The following is a 21,910-nucleotide window of genomic DNA, read 5'->3' as shown; positions in this document are numbered from 1 at the left end:
GATACCAGTATAAGCTAACTGTATTATGTGAAATTGCTTGAACAGGGCTAAAAGAGTGATAAAAGTGATCTGCCCAAGAGGCTTTAGCATTCTCCCTCTGCTCAGATTGCTGAACATGACTAAGTCTTTGCAGAATGACATCTAAGGTTACACTTGGAGTCATTAGGTTATAAACAGTCCATAAAATGTTTTGCATACTTCATAATATGCCTCTGAAGATCAAGATTCCCTGGGGAGAAATGAGAATATGCACCAAAAACATTCTCAGTCTTGAGGTTTATCCACAACTTCCTATATCACTAAAGATCATCTGTCTCATGGAGACATTATTGCAGTACAAATTTTGATGCTGCTCTGAGTGTTTATATATGGGGAGGAATATACAGGGTAGTGCCCTTTCTTTTAGTAGTGGGATTTTCATATTTTTGCTGACCGGCTGAGTTGTAAATTAGATTTGAAGATCTTTCTGACTCTTAATTTGGTAAATTTATATGAACCTTCATGTTCAAGAATGTTTTTGAGCCACAGGCTGTGCTGGGAACAAAACATGGTAAAAGTGTTCAGATCTTGATAGAATGTCTGAATCTGTGCTATTGAATAGAGAGAGGATTTCTTTCATTTCTGTTCCTTCTTAGTAGGGTTTAGAGGGGTTGGGGTGAGTTCTTGACCTTTCTTGAAGATGCCAGAATGTCTCTGAGAGTATTTTTTTTTTTGCCAAGAATAAATCTGTCTCTACTGTGAAAAAGTGGTTGTTCCTAGATACAATCCAAGTAAAACTGGGTCTGTGGGGGGACTCTGCTGAACTTGGGAAACAGTCTTGTCTTTTGTTCTGGCATTAGTGTTTACTGCCGATACTGAATGCTTGGCATCTGCAGTGATACAGCAGCAGCCTGTGCTCCTTGCCTGTGTGGTCAGCTGACCTAGGGCAATGCTCTGAAATAAAACCAAACCTCCCAACCACCAACTTGTCCTTCAGAAACTAATCTTATTTCAGATTCCACTGTTACTTCGTGCAATACTGGGATTTATAGACCTGGCAGGATGGCTCCGGCAGAGCTATCACATTACTGCAAGATCTGGGCTCTCAGTCAAACCCCTGACTCAAGTGGCATATCTCATACCTAAGGATGCAACTCACAAAGGATGTCCTTGGCATCTGCGTGCATCGAAATTTCTTCCAGGTCATCTAAATGAGAGCAAAGAGTGGAGGACTTGAACAAGAATCTGGTGAGAACTGCTGTAAGCAGCAGACGCTCCCAGGCTAGCTGCAGTTCATAGACTGTTGGAGCCAGTGGTGCATCTTTCTCCTCTTGGGAAGTTTAGGAAGAAGCATTTTCCATGTGTGTGTTGAGTTTTTGGAGGCCTGGCTGTTCCTCGGGGTAGTTCAAAAACTGGCTGCAGACAATTTGACAGCAGCACTTCGCACTAACGAGGAAGCAGCAGGGTTGCACTTCCTCCAGCCTGCCTTGAAAAGGGAAGTAGAGAGGCTCAGCTGTGCAGAGCTACAGGACTGTGCAGCCTAAAACAGCTCAGAGACTATTCTCTAACTGCACAGCTCAAGCATACACTAGTTGCATGTATGAGAATTAAGCCTTGTCCAGCGTGCTTTTTCTGACAGCAAAGCTGCTTGATTTGTTTCTGTTATGGATGTGGTTTCCAGCCTGAATCCTTCAAGCATCTCTGAGGGTCTCTTTTTAGTGCATGGTGGATGCACTGAATGCCGCTGGTTCTGCTGGCTTGCTTTGGCAGAAAAAAGTTCCATTTCACTAATAGGTTTTTATATTTACAAAAGATGGCTTTAGCTTTTTTGAATTTGCTTTGCTTTGAATTTCCCAAGAATTTTGGGACATTTTTGATGGCCACTTATTTTGCCTCATGGTGACTTCAAGTCAGTGTGAGCTCAGACTGCAATAGATAGTCCAGTGTGTACTGACAACTCTTAAAAGATAAAGCCATGCTGTCAGTTTATGCTGATTTCTTTTCACAAGTGGAGTATATGTGGTAACAGTTGTTAACGTTTTTCTTTCTCATGCCAGACCTGCATTTGAAAAGGATTCTGAAATTTATTATCATCTTCATTATATTTTGCTGATGTTAAAACCATCTACTAAATCCAGCCATCTAAAACTGAAGGAACAGTAAAGATTTTACTGTTTGTATAGTTTACCTTTGGTGTAAAAATTGTATTGCAGCTAGTAAGGAACACACAAAGGCTTAGGAAAAGGTTATGCAAAACAGTGTTAGATTAAAAAAAAAAAGGAAAAAAAGGTATTGATCTAAAATTTAATGAGGGAACTGAGTGTACAATAACTCAGTAACTGGTACAGACTGAAAGGGTTTGCAGCTCTTTTGGTTCTTGAGGGGAAAAAAAACCCAAACAGAAAGTGCACAAACTCCTGTTTGTAAATCTACACGTATTAAAATAAATACTAAATGTACAGGGGGTCAGATTAAAGGAAAACAATAAGAAGAAGTTAGAAAATGGTGAAATGCTTCAGTCTCTATTGAAGTACTAGAATAAATCCCTGAAGGTTTTATAAGCATCTCTAAGGCAACAGGAAACGAGCAGTGTGGATTTATCAGGAACAACCTCATGGGAGAGGGCTGATGAATTTAATTTGATTAATTCAGTGGATGTTTTACAGCCCAGCCTGAGTGAGGCAGCACATTGGTTATGGGATACTGAGTGAGGATCTGTGTTCAGGAGGGTCCATTAAGTGATGAATATATGCTAAGGAGTGTCTGTGGTGGTGACTGGGTTCCTGGAGGGGTTTGTTCTGCCCCTGTGCCAACAGTTTGGGAGACAAAGAGAAAACACTTGAGATGCAGATGGAAGGTTGTGTGTGTTTTTTAAAACAGTAGAACAACTTGAAGAAATAGCCTGAAGCCTGTTTCACTTTTCCTCAAGTAAAAATGCAGAGTACTTAGCAATGGAAAAAGTGAAATAGTCTGGGGTTTTGGACCAGAAACTGAATGCAGTTCTTTCAGTAAAAAACCTACCAAATCTTTAATGGTGTAGAAATGTCCTATACAGGTGTTTTGTAATACTCCATGCTAATAAGTGATATGCACCATTTTGGATCCTGCATTTTAAGATGGGTTTAAGTTTCAGGCTGAGAAAACCAGTAAAACCATGATTTAATCCTTGCAGTCTAGGAAATAAAGACTTCTTTTGTCTTCTGGAAGCAGCTTATAGAGGAATGGAACAATCTTCCAGGTGAGCTAAGTTAACAAGATCACTGTGATCAGTTGACTCGTTTTTAGTAGAGAAGAAAAAATTACTGCCTTATGTTGCACTAAGGCCTGAGTTAATGTAAAAGGGAAAGAACATCCTTGTGCTTAAAGGGCATCAAGCACAGGAGCATGTCCCCTGTTGAGGCAGTGGGTACACGAGAGATTGCAGTTGCCTTAAGAATAGGTTAGAGAAATGTTGATGCTTTGGGTGCAGCGAATCATTCCTGGAGCTGTTTGACAGCCTGGTGCCTCTGGGTTTGCCTCTTTGGTTTTCAAGCAGCCCTGACTTTTGAAGCCTGTGTTAAGGAACAAGTGCTGAAAGGAGGACAAGTCTGATGGTCAGTCTGTAATTAAATCCGTAACTAAATCCTGCTCACAAATGTTGCTGTCTGTCCTTAAGTTCTTTATGTATTTTTACCTGGAAGATGTCTTTTCAATGGTCTAATGACTTTACAAGGTGCAGTCTGGGTCTCTGAAATTAAATTGGTGTTAGTTTTCTCACTTGTTTCCAGGAAATGAGGGTTAGTGTCCTGGTGTTCCAAAGGAGATTTTCAGAATTTCTACTCCCCAAATTACCTTCTTCAGGGGAAAAATACTACTGTAGGAGCCTACGGTGTGTCAGAAGTGAGTATTTCTAAAAATGGAAAATGTTTCCTTGCCTTAGAGTTTCTTCATTTAACAGTCACCCACATGGCTGTGAGCTTTCTGAGTGCTGAGGGTAACATATTGTTTACCCTTTGAAGAAGAAAGTAACTGGGTTTCGTTAGTTTGGGGTTTTGGGGTTTGTTCGTGTTTTTTTGTTTTTTTTTTTTTTTAATTTACTGTTTTACTGTAGTCACTCTAATTAGCACCAGCTACTTTCCTATAAAAAGGTAGGATGTCAGTCAGGTTTTGATCTGGTTTGATTTTTTTATACCGATGCATTCAGACTATTTGGTTTATGCTATTGAAGATTTCTGAAAGAAGCAATGGTTGCAGGGCTAAGAGGTCTCTGGTTTTGTGATCTAGAGCACATGCATGTCTGGGACCCAGGCTTGATCAAGGAGAAAACAAGTGCTTGGTCTTCTCTCTTTTCCTGCAACCTTGCTGCAGAGAAGTGCATGAAAGAGGTAAAACCGTGTGGGTTGTCCTCCTGCTCTGCACAGCCATGGGCGCATTCACTTTATCTGCCAGTGGAGTAACAAGCACTAATGGAAATTATAGCAGTTTGGATAAGATAATGCCCATAAAGGCAGGCTATGGTTATCAATGTTTCTTCCAAAAAAAACCAGAATTAAGTTTTTAATTACTGAACTCTCTGAAATAAGCTTATGCACACAAGGGGAGAACACGTTTTGCATACACCTAAAGGGAAAATCCTCTAGATACCAGGAAGGAAGGGAAGTGAGACCACACGGTGTTGGAGGTATCTGCCCTTGAAAGGGCAAAGCCACCTGGCCAGCAGGTTTGTCACTGAAATTTAGAAACTGGCTGTGATTCCAGGTGCCACCAGTGCCTTTAATGCTTAAGCAAAGTGCAAACTGTGTAATGCCAGGGCCAGTGCTGAAACACGACACCGGGACATCGCTTCCTCCCAGCCGCCTGTTCCTTACATAACTTTGGGCTTCCTGGGGCGGCCTCTAGATGAGCTGAGCCTGACAGGAAATATTTGGGTGGCTGGTGGCAGTTCTGCTAGGCACAGAAAGAATGACAATGAATTGTATTCTGAGTCCAATGGTTGTAGTATCTCAGGCATTATCCCCATTCTATGGTTAGGGAAAATAGCTGTGGAGAGGGAAAATGAAGCAAGATGGTGAAGGTGTGGTGATGGGAGGCACTGAATTTTTGCCCTGTATGCTTGGTTTGAACCAGCTTCATCTGCACCTGGAAACTTACACTTGTCAGCTCTGGTTTATGTACATCATGCTTTCTCAGGGCCCCCTCAAAACATCTGCTCTCTGGTTGGCAGAGCAGCAAAGTGTGTGGCCTTTTGGGGAGCTTTTCTTCTTTCCCTGGTAAAGATGTCAGTTAAAACAAAACCAGTACTGTAACAGGGGAGAGATTAGGCTTTAAGGTATTTTATATTTTATTCTCTTTCACAGATACAGGTAAACTCAGCTTGAATCTACCCTTAATCATACAAAACGCTGGTTTATTCCTTACTTTTGTTTACTCATTTTTTTCTTCCAAGTACTTGGAGAGATCATAAGCAATGCAGTAATTCAAGTTAGAAAATACAATCTTTTGTTTAAAATTAGGTTTTCTGAAGTGTTTTTTCTGTAAAGTTGCATTTTTAAGGAAGTTTTTAACAGTGGAGTTTGACCGAATAGCTCTCATAGAGTTCTGTCTAGAGATTTAAAAGTGATGTCTTCAATACTGTTGTGCTGTGATCTCTTAAATGCTTGTGGTATTGACCTTTCTTAATAGTTAAACTTATGATTTCCTTTCATTTTTCATTTTAGTTGTATGAAGAAATATGTGATCTTCAGTGCCCTTCATTTTGGAAGAGGAGAAGTCTTTCTGTCTTTCTAATAGTCAAACTACCACACCATGTGGAGGGGCTTTCCTCATGCTTATGCCACAAACTCTGAGCCTACTTGCAGCAGTACAGATGAGTTTGTGTTTCTGCTAGATAACAGAAATCCTGTAAAACTCTAGGTACTGCACAGCCCATTGGGTTAATTGTCAGACTTTTAATTTTGGGAATACCATATTGTGATACGCATGTGTTTTCTAAGAGGAAGAAGATTCAGTTAAACCAATTGTTTGTGGTTTGAGTACTACAAACTCAGTCTTCTGCGGACCAGAACATATTTATCAGTGGGGATGTAGGTGGCACAGCAGGGCCTGGAGTGAAAAGTCCAGGGATAATAGGAAAGTTCTTGAGGGTGTACATCTATAGAGAGCAATTTGAGGACATTTGCCTCAGCATAACCTATGTGATATTGCTCTGCAGTGTAACATTACCAAACAGTAATATCCAGCAGTGTGCTCAGGAAGGGGCAGCTGATGATGTCTTTTTTTTTTTCCCTGAAGGATTTCCCAGAAAAATCTGTTCCTCTAAAGAAGGGTTCGGGCCACATAGAAGTGGTGTTCTGCTGGAAATAGAAACTTAATTCTCAGAACTTAAAAGAACCTCTTTCTTGTAAAATGAGCTGTGGAAAACAAGACTGCTAGGATTTGGGGGGGGCTTTTCTAAACTTCAAGATGTAAACTTAAGCCCAGGAAAGGCCAACAAACTTAAGAGAGATCTGACCAGACTATGCATAACAGATTCTCCCAGCAAAGTCTTACCTGATGACAAAGCCTTTTTTAACCAAATGTTTACCTCTTGTCAGGTTAACCAATACACTGTTCCTGAAGCAAGAGCTGAGCATCTTTGGGCAATCCGGTGTCCATTTGGCACCACTGTTTCTGAGCAAGGTGTGGGTTTTAGATTTATAAGAAAAGTAGCAGAGGTTAACATCAAATTACTTCCTAATTTGCAGGGATACCACCACGTCCAATCACATTCATCTGCACGTGTGATTGCCTATCACATCTGCTATCTGTTCATATCTCTGTGGGTGTTATCCATGACCAACATGCCTGTGCATCGTGTGTGAGACTGGATTTTATCTGAATAGTGGCTTTTCACACAGCGGCACCTGTGAAGTGCAAAAGGGGCAAAGGGCAATGAACTTTCTTGGATTTGGTCTTCTTGCGCATGGTGATGTAATGCAATTTTGCTGATCCCTGACTTTCTTCTGCACTCCAGACTTCTGTTGTAGGTATATCTTGGTAACAAAATATCACATAGCCACCCTTATCTTCAATAGATTGTCTGGTTTTGTGGTAGGTTCTTTATAAACACATTTGCAGGCTCTGAGAGTTCATGCCCTGCCTTATCTGCAGCAGGCCTTGGCCTGTGTAGTTGGGCCCAGCAGCAGCAGTGCTGCATCCCAGATAATTGCTTCATGTATAAAGGTATCCTTCTCTTCAAGGATCTCTAAGTTAAGACTGTCTGCTGTATAATTGCCTATTGACTTAGACTATGATAAAAAAATCCATCTTGTAGGACCCCAGAAGGTACTTAGAGCAGCATTATCCCATGCAATCTAAAGGCAACAGAAGAGTAAGGAAGATTAAAACCTTAAAGTCAATTCTAGTCACCCCAGCACTAGTGTTGTTAGTTTTGGCAAATCCTGTCTCAACAATAAAGCCAGCTGGCATTTTGGCATCAACACAGACAGACTTGGCATCATCCCCTCTGGCATCAAAAAAACGCTTCGTGGGAGCTGGCACCAAAGCTGTGAAACAAGGGTAAGTAAGGCCCAAGGGAAACGCCAAGCAGACACGAGATGAGCACTAAAAATAGTCAGTTGCTGTCATGTGTAGAGAAATCAAATAGCACTTGTAAGAGTAGGGCATCCAAGATCTCCATCAAGGTTGTGCTGGTAAGCATCTTTGGGACAATGTATGTCTATGATGATGTGACCAAAGGGCATACACAGGCTGTATTTTTGGTACCCACGTGGTGCAAGACTCTAAAACTAGAACAGACGCTTACCATCTTGATTCTGTGCTTAGGGGATCCTGTTACTGCCTGCACACTCTGCCTTCTTCCCTGTCTGGAGCAGATCGTCTCCCCTCGAGCCATTACCAAAGTCCTGTTTGCATACATGGGCATCAGGAAGACAAGCGCTGTAGTGCCAAAAAGCAAGGAGCCAAGCTGGTGTCCCTGTACCACCCCAGATACACTTGCCCTCCTGAGACAGTCTCGTCAAATATTTAACAGCTGAACTCCCCACTCCCTCCTTCTCCCCCCCCGCCCAGCAGGCTTAGAGAAAGCTGAGTAGGCTTTCCCGTGACTTCATTACCCACTCCAGACTAAAAGTGAAGCCTGACATCTTCATTTGGGCATCTCAGGTGCCCAAAAACCTGGGAATGCTAAAGGGGCAGAATCAACCCTATCTCTTTTGAAGCAGTTAGTGTCACTTCTCAGTAGGGCACTTTCAACCCTTTAGTCCCTCAGTGGTGAAAGACTTTGAAGCTTTTTAACACATCTGGGCTTGGATGGCAGGCGTGGGTATTGAACGAGTGGTCATACAAAAGTAGATGGATTCACATAGACTTTGGCATTACAGTTGCATTGGCTTGGCCACAACTCTTGCTGTGAAGAAAAGCTGGACCTGTAGCTATCATTTTCTGCTCTATAGGGAAACAGCAGTGGGAACAATGTCACTGAGGACTGGAAACCTCAAGCTACACTTACAAAAAACTATTTTGGTCTCAGAGAAGAGCCTGGACTTTTTACTGCCACCACTTTCGCATCAGCTGAACAGCAAAGTGGGTAGGAGTGTCTGAACAGCCTGGATGTGGCTGCTTTTATCTCCTCTGTCAGATGGGTGTTGGAGAGGACTCCTCTTGGATATGTCCTCCACAACGACCCCTTGTCTGCTCCCTGCTCTTTCCTTGAGTGCCCTTAGGATAGCTTAATACAGAAGGCAGCTTCAGAGGAGGGATTGCTTGCTGTACTAAAGTGCAAAGGGAAGTGTTTTTCTGTTGGCATTTCTTCACCCACAAAGGAGCAGTGAAGAGGAGGACAGGCTCTCACTGAAATGGCAGGTGACAGAGTGGGAAGTGGCTTCCTCTGTGGTGCACACTGCTTGAGTTCAGGGCTTACACATGGCTTTTGGGTGGAGATGTGGCACATATTTGTGCTTGTCTGCTTGGCTGACAGTTGCTGTTTGGGATTCAGTTGGAATAGTCAATTGGAATCAAGCACGAGCTGTTGCTGTTGGGGCTCTCTGTAACACTGAGCGTATTTTGAAGTGCACAGTCTCATCCTCCCTGGTTAACCAGTTACTTAAGAGAGAAAGGTGACAGCAGTGAGGTTGAAATGCACTGTCTCTATTTGCTTAACTTACTAAGCTGCAGAAGTTTTCTGCACTTTTAAATCACTGAGCTGACAGAAGTGACAGCCTGTGGGGAAGAGGGACAGCTTCTCACCACTGCAAGCCCTTGTGCTTTGTTGCACATTAAAATTTATTGATCCATCTGACTGGTTGCAGTGCTAGCTCACAAGCTAGTTCCAACATGTTTGGTGTCTTTTCCTGAAATTATTCTTTGCTTTCTCCAACAAAGATTAAGACAGTTTGGCCTGAAAAATAGTAAATGCGATTACTTTAGTGTTCTTGTTTTGTAGTTGAAGTGCATGCAAATTGGGGGACCCGCTTTACCTCACTCCTAAACAATACAATAATACTAGACAGAGTGAAAGGTTTGTTTTGGGCCACTTGTTCCCTGAGCAAAAGAGTAGATACTCTAGGTCGTGCAGGTACTGGGAAGTTACCAGCCTGACCTGTTCTTCTTGGTCCTCTGGAATTTGTTGATGGCTTTCTTGGTAGGCAGTGCCAATGCTGTATGTTACATGAACCCGGGACACCTGGTCCTCACACTGGAAAGTCATCATATTCTTGTAATGGTATCATTAGGGTGGGGAAGTTGCCCTTCACTCTTCAGGGATCTACAAGTGCACAGGTGGGCAGACAGAAATGGTTTGTAGGCAGCATGGCATTGCTGTTCCAGCATTGGTGATCTCCCAGTGTCTCATGCTAGTTTTGCTAGCAAACAAGTCCCTTTAGAATATTTGCTGTCAAGGCAGATGGAGCTTGTTGTTCTTGGATATTGTCTTATTCTAGAGAAACAGAGATCTGCTTTTACACCTTTCTGTATGTTTCTTTCCTTTTTCTTTTCTTTATTCCCAGAACCATCTCCAGGATGGGGAAAGATAAAGTCACCTTCGTGACTTTGAGGTTGCTTCTTTCACACTGTGTTTTGAGTGCATGCCAGATTTGTGAAGTCCCAGTCCTAGTTAGCTGACTAACAAAAATGGATAGCTCGTGCTCCAGAAATGCTCCCCTTACCAACATGAAAATAACAGAGTGCACTGGGGCAAATGGAAGAAGATTTAGATAAAATTGTTCCAATTTTATGGTCAACCTGTGTGTGTAGCTGCAGAACTATGGTATTAAAGTTTAATCAAGAGGATATTACACATCATCCGTATTTACTGTTCAAAACCTCTCCCTGCCTAGGACTGTAACAGTGGAGCAGCTAGGAGCAGCCTCGTGCTTCAAACCTGACAGGTTTGAGATGCACAACTTCAATTTTTGTTGCACTCGTGTTATCATAACTGGATCACTTAAAGGTCAGGCTGTCTCCTCAGGGGGTATCAAAATGAATACTATACCCTGCTTGGTTTCCAGACCTGCTTGCATCAAACATGGAAAGCGACTCTAAAATGGCCCAAGCAACTTCCGTCATGTGCTTCACTTATGTGTTATATCTGAGGTCATGAGGCACAGTGTGTTGGCCTGTGAAGGTACTGAGCAGCATCCTTTGCTTGACATCATGTTTGGGGCACATGGCGTGTTCAGGGGAGCAGTATTACAGACTGGTAATGCCTAGAGGCCTCTACTCCCTCTTTCCCAGTAGAAATCTGCTCACCATTATTCTGTGGTGGGATCCACACTGACATACCAAAAAAGGATGGTTGGTGGCTGCCTAAACAAGCAAATTTTGAAACTAATGTAGATCCTATAATCTGTCCTGACATTAGTCCTGACTTTTCAGAGCCCTCAAGAGAGTCATCTACTGAGGAACAGAAGACTTGTGTTTGTTTTGCTCATTATATCTGGGATAGATGCACTCTTGTGTAGCCTTTGCAGATCTTAAATTCCAGGTTTGTATAAAGGAAGTGAATCCATGCTGAGCCTGCCTTAGAGCTACTCTTGTTTTCATTAAAATAATTATTATTTCAGCTCTGGTTTCCCTCAAGCAGAGAGCAGTAGAAAATTAGAAAGGTTTTGGAAATGGACAATGAGCAGCTGAAGGCTTTGGGAAAAGATTTTACATTAAGAGGATAAGGAAGATTGATATCTTTTATAAGAAGATAGCTAACAGGTACAGAGTAATGAATGGGTGAGAAGATGGATGAGGACTTCTGTTTCCACCTGCTAATAATATGAAAGTCAAATTAGAGGTGGTGAATTCATTCCTGATGAAAGAAACTATTTGTTCACGACCACTGTCTGAAACTCACTGCCGCCAGACAGAGCTTTGGGGCAAGAATTTATGAGCTTAAAAAAAGAGGAGGGGGTAAAAGGATACCAGTTGGTATATACAAAGCAATTGCAATGATTAGGAGAACCTTGGTGTTTTGCAAAGGTTCTGAGGGTGTTGATTAGGATTTTATAAGGGTATGAGCTACCTTGTCCAGCTCTTTTTTTTTTTACTGTCCCTCTACAGGGTTTTTTCCATAGTCGCCTATAGCAGAGGTGTGGAGCATGTTACTGGCCGGTGTCACTCAGGGACTGCAAGAGAGGGTAGGGTGGCTGCTCCTGCTGCAGTCGAATGTGGTAATGCCTGCTTGCAAACCACCTTTTTTGTATCAGTCTTTCCAGGATTGCTAAATTCACACATAAATTAGGATGCTTTTGCTTTTCTGCCGAGTTACTGCTTTTGATAGTCCTTCACAACTTGTCTTAGATCTGGAATGATGCTTTGCCTTTTGAGTATGTGCTGGGGGAGAGGCGGGTGGTTAAAGTTAGATTCCTTCTGACAGTAGGGATTTAGAAACTGCTGCATTGGCTCAGCCCTGGGATCTGCCTAGTCCAGAGCTCTGGATAGCAACAGCCAAAATCGGATGTTTCAAAGGCCAGCGCAAGGCCACAGAACAGATTACTAAAGCAGAAAGCTACCCTTTTATATCACTGGTGTTTCTCCATAGAATTGGAAAAGCAAAGTTTGAGAGTTAGTTTGATCCAAGAGCAGAAAATCTGGAAAATCCCATTGCTTGGCTGATGCTAGTTAAAGCTGATGTTTTGTATCTTCCAGGAAATTGCTTCCTTGCTTGTTTTCTCTTAGGAAAATCAGGGATGTGCTTACCCTTAAACAGCATTTTTAGATGGTGCCTTTAAGTTGGTGTAAAAATAAGTAATGCTTCTGTGTAGTCTCACAGTCCAGTTGCGTAGGGGACACACACAGTGGGGTTCTCGTTTGGGAAACCACTCTGGGCTGGGCTGGGCTGGGCTGGGAGGAGGCAGCAGTGGTGGTCACTGAGTGGTTTTGGCATGTGCAAAATATGTGTCTTTTTCTGACACTGCTGCAAGCTGTCTAGCTGTTGGGTGGCAAGAGGTGTCTGTTCTGCTTTTTTTTTTTTTAGTGTCCTCTTTAATTTTTTTTCTTCTGTTGCAAATTAGCATTTCCAAGAATTTTATGTGATTTCTCTCTCTCTCTTCTGAAGTACTGAAATTATTATTAAAACTGCTACTAAAAAAGGCGTTCAGTGAACTCAGTATGGAAAAAAGTATATTCCTTTCCTTGTCATATATTTTAATGTGCTGGGCTCCAAAGCCAAAGAGGCCAAAAGCCAGGGGAGTTTGTGCTCTGTCAAATATCCATGGAGCTGCTGCTGGGGCATATGGGAGTGGCGATGGTGTCCCCATCCCCCCGACAGACGAGGACAGCTGCTGATTAAAGAGAAGCACAAAAAAAAGAGGTTGCTGAACTTTCAAAGTGGAGGTAGAAAAGGGAGTTAAATTTAGATTACCTTCTGCAGTGTCATCTTCTACACCACTGTGGAACTTGCTGTACTCCTTGCTTGGGGGAGGACAAACAAGACATGCCATCCTGGGCACCGGATGATAAATTTGTTTATAAGGCTTAATTGCCCCTTGGCATGAAAATGTGAAATGAGCTCAAGTAGAATGAGAAACCTTCAACAGGGCTAGTCAGATTTTCCTTTGGGAGAGGTGGATTTGAAACTCTTCCCGTCACCTGTCTGATGCTGGTGGGGTCCAATCCTGATCCTTCTGAAATCAGGGAAGTTGTTGCTGTTCCTTTAGAGGGACAACTGTTATCTGGAGGGGCTGAGAGTTGAACAGTGCTGTGAGTCAGAAAAAGTGGAGCTGTGGTGGCAGGCAGAAGGTGGCATGGGAGTGCTTTGGATCTGTGAAGACCACCCAGGTCCCCAGGGTCTGGAGGTACTTGGAGAAGCCATGGTGGTGGCTTCTAGGGCTCCAGTGTTGTCCAGTGGGCAGCTTCAAATTTAGCTTGCTCCTCAGAAATAGATGAACTGTCTATTTTGCTTAACGAGATTTAATCATCACCAAGCTGTTGGCTCATGACAACATTTTTAATAGACTGCTCTCCACTGCAGCATCCCCGTAGCAGGGAGGAGAGCACTTCTGCTCTGCTTGGGCTCCCTGACAGGTCCCGTTTGCAGCGACCTGCTTGGTGTCACTCAGCAGTCTTAAGGTTCAGGGCTGCCTTTTTTTTTTTTTTTTTTTTTTTTTTTTTGGGTGGTGGTTTCTTGGAGGTTTTTTTGTTTGTGTCGGGGGGGGTTCTGTGTGTGTGTGTTTTTGTGTTGGGGGGTTGTTTCTGGTTTTGATTTTTTTGGTTTTGGGGTGGGTTTTTTTTTGGTTTTTGGTTTTTTTTTTCAGAACTGCCCGACCTGATGTCATTTCCCTCTTGCAAACACTCCGGCTGGGCTGCGTCTGAGATATGTCACAGGGAGTGGGAGGAGGAGGAGGGGGAGCCAGCGAGTGCGTGCAGTGTCCCAGGACCCTGTTTACTTAGCATTCCCAGCTGAGGAAGCCCTGGTTTAAATAGGATCGGAGGAGCGGGCTGCCCACAGCAGATGAAGAAATGGTTGCTGTGGGGCTTTAAATTCCTGCCTTCCCATGTGCTGGCGTGGAGGATGAGCCTGCAGAATGCCTTTCCTCCTGGGTCTCAGACAGGTAACCGGCTTAAGTGCGGTGGGAGCTGCTTGCTCAGGTGGAGGATGTGACTGACTGCTTTTATTTTTATTTCCCTCACTTCTAAGGAAATGATTTCTGACTTTCCCAAAACGGAACTGTACAATCAGCACTTCCCCACCCGTGGCGTGTGATTGGGGAGGACAGTTGTGTGAGAGACCTTTTTTATTAGCAAGGAAGGAGCAAAACTGTGAGCCAGGGATAGAAACTTCCTTGTTGTTGTTGGAGGCTTTGCGGCAGGGAGGCTCTTTGTGTCGTGCTCCTGTGCAGTTTTTGGTTGGTTGGGTTTTAGGGTGCTTTCCACAGTCCTTAAAATGGAATTGCGTTTGCATTGCTTAAAAACATGCCAAACTTTGAACTGTTTTGTTGTTCAGGCATTATTTTGCGTGTTAAACTGTGGATTTTTTTAAAAGAAAAAAAAAAGGAAAAAAACCAGAAAAAAAACCCAGAAAGAGGCATATATATATATATATATATATATGTGTGTGTGTGTGTGTGTGTGTGTGTCTGTGTCTCATCTCTAACCAAAGTCACCAAATGGAAAATGGCAACATGCTGTGACCCACAGCTTCGTGATTTTTTAATTGTTTTGAGAGAGTTTGAGCTTGAACAAGAAACTTGGGATAATTTAATAGCTGGTAATATCGAGTGGAATGAGAAACGGTAGCAACTGCCCAGCTGCTCTCTGCTGGAGGAGGTGCCAACTATGTGTTCCTAGGCTGGGGAGAGCAACCCCTTTTTTTGGTTTGGGAGGCACGTCTGTAGGGGAATCTAATTGTAAACTCTTTCCAGCACTGCTGTGATCTGTAATCCACAATAAATATATATTGAATGATATCAGGAGTGCTGCTTGCAGTTTCTAATTTAGAATTTAAAAGTCGAGATTGGACCATAACGTGTTTTAAACTACTTACTTTCAGTTGTTTAGCAGCCCTAAAGGACTTCAACGCGCTGCTGAGTAAACAGTGCTGTTTCTTTTTCCTTATCAGTGCAGTTTTGGTGAAACGCAGCTCTCTCCCCACCCCAAACCCCTGTCCGAAAACAGTTTTACATAAGAAACTACCTCTAGCACAATGACCTTCTGTGATTGGTGCAATAGCTATAAATAATCGTTCACTTGTTAGCACTCAGGGCAAAGAGACTTGCCCTAAAAACTCGGAACTGAACCAGGGATAGAAATTCGGGCACAAAGGCAGAATGGTTTTAGGTAACTCTCAAACTGCAGTGAGACGTAGCTGCCTCAAATGGTGAGATTGCTCGAGACTCACGGGTGTGTTTTTCTCTAAAGTTCCTGTTTTTAAATTAATCTTTTTGTTTTAGAGATGTGTTCAATGCAGTTGGGGTGCAGTAAAAGGTGTAAAAGCAGAAGTTAGGTGTAATTTGGCTTCATTTGGTGGAACAGTGAACATCTGGTTATCTCAGTGGATGGATGGTACTTTTTCTCTGCTGGTAACTTTTCAGCATTGATAGAGGCATTTACAGGAAGCAGGAAAAAAAGGTGTTGCCTCAAGAACACGAGAGCAAAGCTCTTGACTATTTTTATCCACTGATAAAGAATATAGTGGGAAAGAGCTGTTTGAACTTTTCTCAGTTTTAATCATTTTTAGTCTTGAAAAAATTAAATCTAAGTATTGTGATTGTGTCCTGCATGCATATACTATGCAGAAATTTCTTTTTCCAAGGGTTGATACTGAACGGTGCTGTTTAATTGAAAGTGTGGGAGGAATTCAGGAACATCTCATCACCTCCATTGTCTCTTGGATTATACTCCATGCATTCGGACTGTAAACACTTGTCTGTCTGGGATGCCCTTTGTTGTTCTCACTCAACACAAGGGATGCTGATCCTGGGCTGCAGGCTCAGGGAAGAGGTGCTGAGTGGGATGTCCTCCCATGAGCTGTGTGACAAGGATGGAAGGATCAGAGTGAGATCTTTGGCTCCCCAGGACCAGCACCCCTTGTGTACCCCATGACTGCACTGAACAGCTGCTTTCCCTGGATCTGCCTTCATTTCTTATTTGGGAGCCAGCAGCATTGTAGCATTGCAGATGGACTGCTGAACACCTGGTAAAAATAAGGTGTTTGGTTGATTCTGGGATTTTTCATTGGTGCAGTGTGGATATTTAAATGTCTAAAAAGCTAGGTCAGCACTATCTGACATCAGTGCAGTGTGGGTGTTTAAAGCTCCCATCCAAGGAAACATGATTGTAGAGGATCTCTGCTTTCAGTTTTAAATGAGCATTTCCTCCTAAAGTTGGAGGTGGAAGGTTGAACACATTCACCTAGTTCACTGCATAAATGAAAAAAAAAAAAAAAGAAAAAAAGGTTAAGATGTTGGATTCCTAACGTTTTCAGTTTTAATTTTAACTGCTTGAGGTTTTCAGCATGGTCCTCTGTTGGTGGTTTAAACCAACAAAATGCAAGACAGCCTCCTCAAAGCTGTAATTTCCTAGAAGTGTGTATCTGTAATGTGAGAGGGCTGAGGACTACAGCTGGGAAGCTTCTAGCAAGGGGTGAGGAAGTAAACAGTCACATGGTGCTTAAAACACCAATGTGTAGTTCTTGAAGTCTGAAAGTGAAACTTGCAATAAACAAAAATGAAACCATCTCTTACTGAAATATGTCAAAGTGTCCATGATCTGTGAAAGGATAGTGTCCCTTTAAATATAGTTGGAGTATTTCTCCAGGATAAATGGATGCAACAAACCAATTTGTTCCTCAGATAAAGGTTAATGAAACCTTGGAGGTTCTGCATCCGCTGGGGGTGAGGATGGGTCTGCTGTGGCTGATTAATCATGGTGATCTAAATATAATTCTCCTGATGCTGGCATTAGTGAAGCAATAAATGTTGTGGATTAGAATTCCCATTTTGGAGATCATTATTGTGCCTGAGACATCTCAGAGGCATCATTCCTCCCCCACTTATTATACTTTTAAGTATTTGGATATTTGCACTCATTACACTTCTTTTTCCCCACATTCAGCAAAACAAAATTTGTGGTGGATGACTTAAGAAGAAGCATCCAGACTTAATTTATTGCCTGGCCTCAGCTGTCTGTCATAAGGCAGGCTTACAGGAATCTATCCCCTGTTGTGCTGGCAGGGCCTGGCACAGGAGGTTCCAGTAACTCCCAGCAGTCAAAGCCCCTTTCATCTTTGGCAGTCTTACGTGGTTTTGCTAAACTGAACCCACCAAAGACATGACACTTGCTCAGATGGTGGATTTTTGCTTTTATGTTACAAAGGACTAACAGGTGTAATGTTTGTGAAGACAGGAGATGTCTGGACACTTTAGTGCAGGCTCAGCCACACTGGTATCGGTGGGTCCTGAGCTGCCCTGGTGATCCAGGGCTCCCCAGCAGTTCTGCCTGTCCTTACTGTGATCCCACCTGCTGTCCTTCTCTGAAAGGATCTAGTGAGGTTTTATTTAAGATTAACTTTGATTAGGAACTGGGGGGATGCTGGCAAACCAGGAATTGTAGTAAACCCTGTGGCAAGATTTGGCGTTCTAGTATTTTAAGTAGCAATTTTACTTACTACCACTTGAGTGCCTTATCTGGCAGAGATAATTTTCTTTGGTAGCTTTGTGTTTGCATTCCCATGAGCTGTTGCTGATGCACTTGGCTAACCAACACTAGTGATAGTCTGATGTGTGAGATTGAGTAACAGCCAAGTGGGTACTAATAAATAGTGGATATCAAATAATTGCTTCTGACATATTTAATATATTGACAACCACTTCCATTCTGTTACTCAGAATGCTTAAAGAATATGTGTGGTTCAAATACTGACTGTGAGTTACTCAGAATACGTACTTTAATATATTTTTCTGAAGATAGTGTCTCTTGCTTAGATCCATCTTGCTTGTTGTTATGGGTGTGACTGGGTACTGAGAGCAAGGGACTGCTGCCTGCAGGTAATGAGATTAGTGAAATAACTAGGTCAGGATTTTTATTTATTATTAAATAGATGCTTCTTACCAAAGTCCTATGAGAGCTGTGAAACCAGAAGGTCTGGAGTGGTCACAGGTTAAGCCCAGGTCCTGTTAAAACCAGTTGTATCTTGCCCTTCAGCAGATGCCATTTTGGCAGTCTCTCTTCATCCTGTTGCTGGGCTTTTCTCTGAGTCCCTCTGTCTGCGTGCCTCTTATTCAGTCCTTTACTCACCCCTGTCATCCTGTTGTTATTCTCCATCTCTTCCAGTTAAAATAGTAATTTGCTGCATAGTGCCTTGACAAATGCTGTAGTGGAGTTTGGAGAAATTAGGGAATTAGAGTAGGTCTAAAAAACTGGCTATCCTAGGAAACATGAATAGCCTATAAATTGCTGTAAGTAAATGCAAGTCACATTTCCAAGTGTTTCCCAGGGTATTACCAGGGTTAGGATGAATGGATACTCTGGCAGAGGCCATATAAAGGTGCTCATATTTAGGGTAATGGAGGCTGGATTTCTGTGGAAAGAGGAGAGAGAGCAAAAAGCTAAAATGGTTATTAGATTTCGTGATACTGGCCACTGCTGGTTTTGGTTACCTGATTAATGCCAACTGTGGAGTCAACTTTTGTAGGTGGTTAGCTGCCAACTATGCACTTCTGAGCGTGGGCTGTGGTGTTTGTTGCTGCAGTTGCACATCTTAATTTTCAGCTTGGAAAACAGCCACGATAGCCTGGAATTTGCTCATCTTCATCTTTCTCCCTTCTGACTTAGCAACAGTACGTGCCTAGGCTAACTGCTGACTTTTGAGAGTAGAAGAGAGTGAAGTGCCTTGATCCTTTTACTGTGATGGAACTCCACTGTCAATCAGTTATTTCCCTTCATTTCCAGCATTGGCTTCAGATGCAATAAATCCTAACAGATTTACAGCTATTAAACCCAGCCATTTACTAAGGAGGTCTGTTCCATCCTTCCTTGCAGTGAGGAGCAGCTCATTCAACCTACAGACCTTCATGAATGCCTCTTGTCTTGATTGTGCCCCAGATTTTGACCTTTAATTTGTCACATATACCTCCAGTAAACTGGAAGGTGAAGAGAATAATTGGCTTTTTTCCGTGGCACTGACATTACTGTTTACTGTGGTTTCAGATGTGACAACATACAGCACTGCCCTGAGTTCTCTTATATGTACCACTGCTGGATATTTTAAGGATTATTTGTAAAAGCACTTGACAGCAAAAGTGTGCTCCTGGCAGAGTTGTAGAGTTGCCAGTATGGTTGTGGGTTTATCACAAATGCCAAATATCAACAAGAAAATAAGCAAAAAAAGAATCCTATTTTTATTCAGTGTTACTTTTTAAAGTTTTATGACATGTGAAAACTAATCCAAAATGCCGCATCTTAATACAAAGAGACTCAAAATGCACCAGATGAGGTCTTCCCAGCTCAGCTCCTTTTCATGACAGGGAGCCTGTACCACATGTGCCAAATGGTTTCTGTTGGACTGGGCTGGGAGGGAACACAGGCTCCATGCACGCAGAGTGTTCTCCCAAAAGCTCCTGGCTTCTTGTGTGTCAGGGACTGAGTGATTCCAGTATCTCAGACCAGCTCTTAAGATGGTACCACGGAGGCAGTGATGCACATGCAGCCTAGGGTACATGCTGATTTACAGGACAAAGTGAATCCCTTGGAATGACCTGGGAATCTCCTAGGCTTTGCAGGTGGGAGATAATGGATGGCATGTTGTGGCTTCTTAGTTGTGAAACAAGACTATTCTGCTCTAATGGAGTCGAATGCTCTTTGAGAGCAGACCCATGTAGATCCTGCTTAGTAATCCTGCCTGGAGGCATCTGCAGTTAGCTGAACAAAGGCTGGTGGGGAGGGATGTGCTTGCTTGCCTGGACAACAAGAAAACAAGACTCCTTCAGCAGGGAAGCCCACTCTGGAATGTAATAGCCACTGGCTATTGGGGAAGAAAGTGCTTTTGGAAAGAAGCCCTCCCCCTTCCTTGTTTTCATAAGGCTACCTAAAAAAACCTCCAAAACCCTCTGTAATAGTTCAATAAAAACTCCATACTGCTAAGAACGATTAAAAATTACCATTACAAGTGCTGCTTGCAATGGAAATTAAACACAAAGGCAGGCCAGTAAAATATGGGTGCTCCAACTTTGCTTCCGTGAGAGTTTTTTCCTCTATATATTTTTTTCTTACCTATGAAATTACTCTTGCAGCCCTGTGCCTTGTGTCTATGTGTCTATAGCTCTTAGTGTGAGAGAGGAAATGGTATGCTTTCATAGCACCAGCACTTGGGCCATTGTTTCCGGGAGACATTTAGACTCTAGATAACTGTATTGCTGATATGCCTTGGGTAGTTAGTTTGGCAGCCTATGACACAAAGAATGCACAGGAGAAGGAAGTAGAAATAATAAAATGCTGCTGGTACGAAAAGTGCAGCCTAGGATTTAAATAGAAAGCGGAGCCAGATCAAAGAGCTTGGAAATAGGTAGAAATTTCGTAACAAAGAATGTCAGTCTCTGTCGTGGCCGGGGTGGCTCTGTATAACCTTTTCCTTGACTTGCAGAAAAGGAGCAAACTGTACAGTGGCTCAGCTTTTCACAGAAATGAGTCTTGACTTAAAAGGGGAAAGGAGACTGAAACACTTGTTCCAAAGGGGTCACCTGTAACATATCCCAAAACAATGCTCTCCTTGTGCCGGAATCTTTCCCTAGTAGACTTTTATTTCTGAAGATCTGTTGCCTTTACCTTTTATCTCTTTCCCTGTGCCAGGCTGCGTAACCCAGTGTTGGAGGTAGCCATGCTCCGTGCAGTAGTTTGACCATGTGACCTGCTGGGATCCTTTCCAAACCAAATTATTCCTTGATTCTGTGAAACTGTTTGGAAACACGGGTGACAGTTCTGAGCCTGACATGTGGCCCCCAAGACTGACAACTCCATGTTCCCAAAAGCCTATTGGGTGGCTGGGCTGGCAGAGGGCTGGAGAAAGGCTCCAAAATGAGCTGCTTGTACTTCAAGGAGCGTGACTGGTGGTCAGCACTGCAAGGACTTTAAAACCCCTGGCTGTTCTGAACTGTGGGAGCTGAAAGCCAACTATGAGACTATTTGAAAGTACAAGCACAGGTGCATTAGCAAGGAAGAACATTTTTCTTAGTCAGTGTGTAAAGAAGCTCTGGACAGTAAGATTTAAACTCTGCTCTAGATGGGAAGCAGGATGTTGCCTGAGACTTGATCTCCAGGAACAACCTGCAGAATATCACCATAGCTGCTCAGGATCCTCTGTTGAGCGTGTACTGACACACCTGTTGGCCAGCTGGGTTGACAAGGAGCAACCCTGCACATAAGCATGTGTGGAAAGGTCGTTTCAAGTGTAATGAGGTTGGCAAGAGGGAGGCTGTAAGTTCAGCTAAAAAGATGGTGTGATGAAAGTCTCTGAAATCAGGACGGCTGCAAGTTTTTAAAGTGGGAAAAATATAGTTGAAGATGTTAAAAGTTGCTGCTGCCCAAAGACACTGATTTGTTCCTTATTGCTACTCTTTGAAGGAGGCAACACTTGAATGGATGAAATTTTTGGGAAGTAAACCAGAAGTGGTCAAGGATGGATCAAGTGTGGTGTTGCAGAGGAGATCATGAAATGGCACTGTGAGAATCTGGTTTTTCACCAGCTCCGTGTGATTCATTTGCTGGTTCAACAGGTCACGTTGATCTTCATGTGTCACAACCACAAACCTCAGCCAGCTGTTCTCTGACTTGAGCATTATCATCAGGGTTGCAGTTTTGCAATGGCGTCTTAATTTCTCAATTCTCTTCCTATGAGAGCCAAAATCTATGCTGTTCATCAGTTACATTAGCTCTGCAAGGCCAACAAAAATGAGGAAAAATGTAAATAAACTAATAAGAACAGATAAGAGAATAGATGTGTCCTATTTCTAGTTCTTTTGCTGGCTAAAAT

General features: G+C 42.8%; 1 protein-coding gene across 6 annotated transcripts in view; it reads left to right on the top strand.

Moving 5' to 3' along the window:
- Positions 1–21,910, top strand: part of WBP1L (WW domain binding protein 1 like) — a 59,465-nt gene that overhangs the window by 21,037 nt on the left and 16,518 nt on the right. Inside the window, exon 1 of one of the 6 annotated variants that reach the window (XM_048311577.1) lies at positions 13,748–13,997. The exons of 4 other annotated variants lie outside the window; for them this stretch is intronic. In XM_048311577.1, the coding sequence (XP_048167534.1) occupies positions 13,898–13,997 (100 nt within the window). In that variant the 5' untranslated portion in view covers positions 13,748–13,897. Of the gene's footprint in view, positions 1–13,747; positions 13,998–21,910 lie in introns of those variants that run through there. One more of the 6 variants, XM_048311576.1, reaches the window with a different exon arrangement.

This window comes from Corvus hawaiiensis, chromosome 8, assembly GCF_020740725.1.
Source record: "Corvus hawaiiensis isolate bCorHaw1 chromosome 8, bCorHaw1.pri.cur, whole genome shotgun sequence".
Lineage (NCBI taxonomy): Eukaryota > Metazoa > Chordata > Aves > Passeriformes > Corvidae > Corvus > Corvus hawaiiensis.
This window is presented reverse-complemented; position numbering and strand designations above follow the sequence as displayed.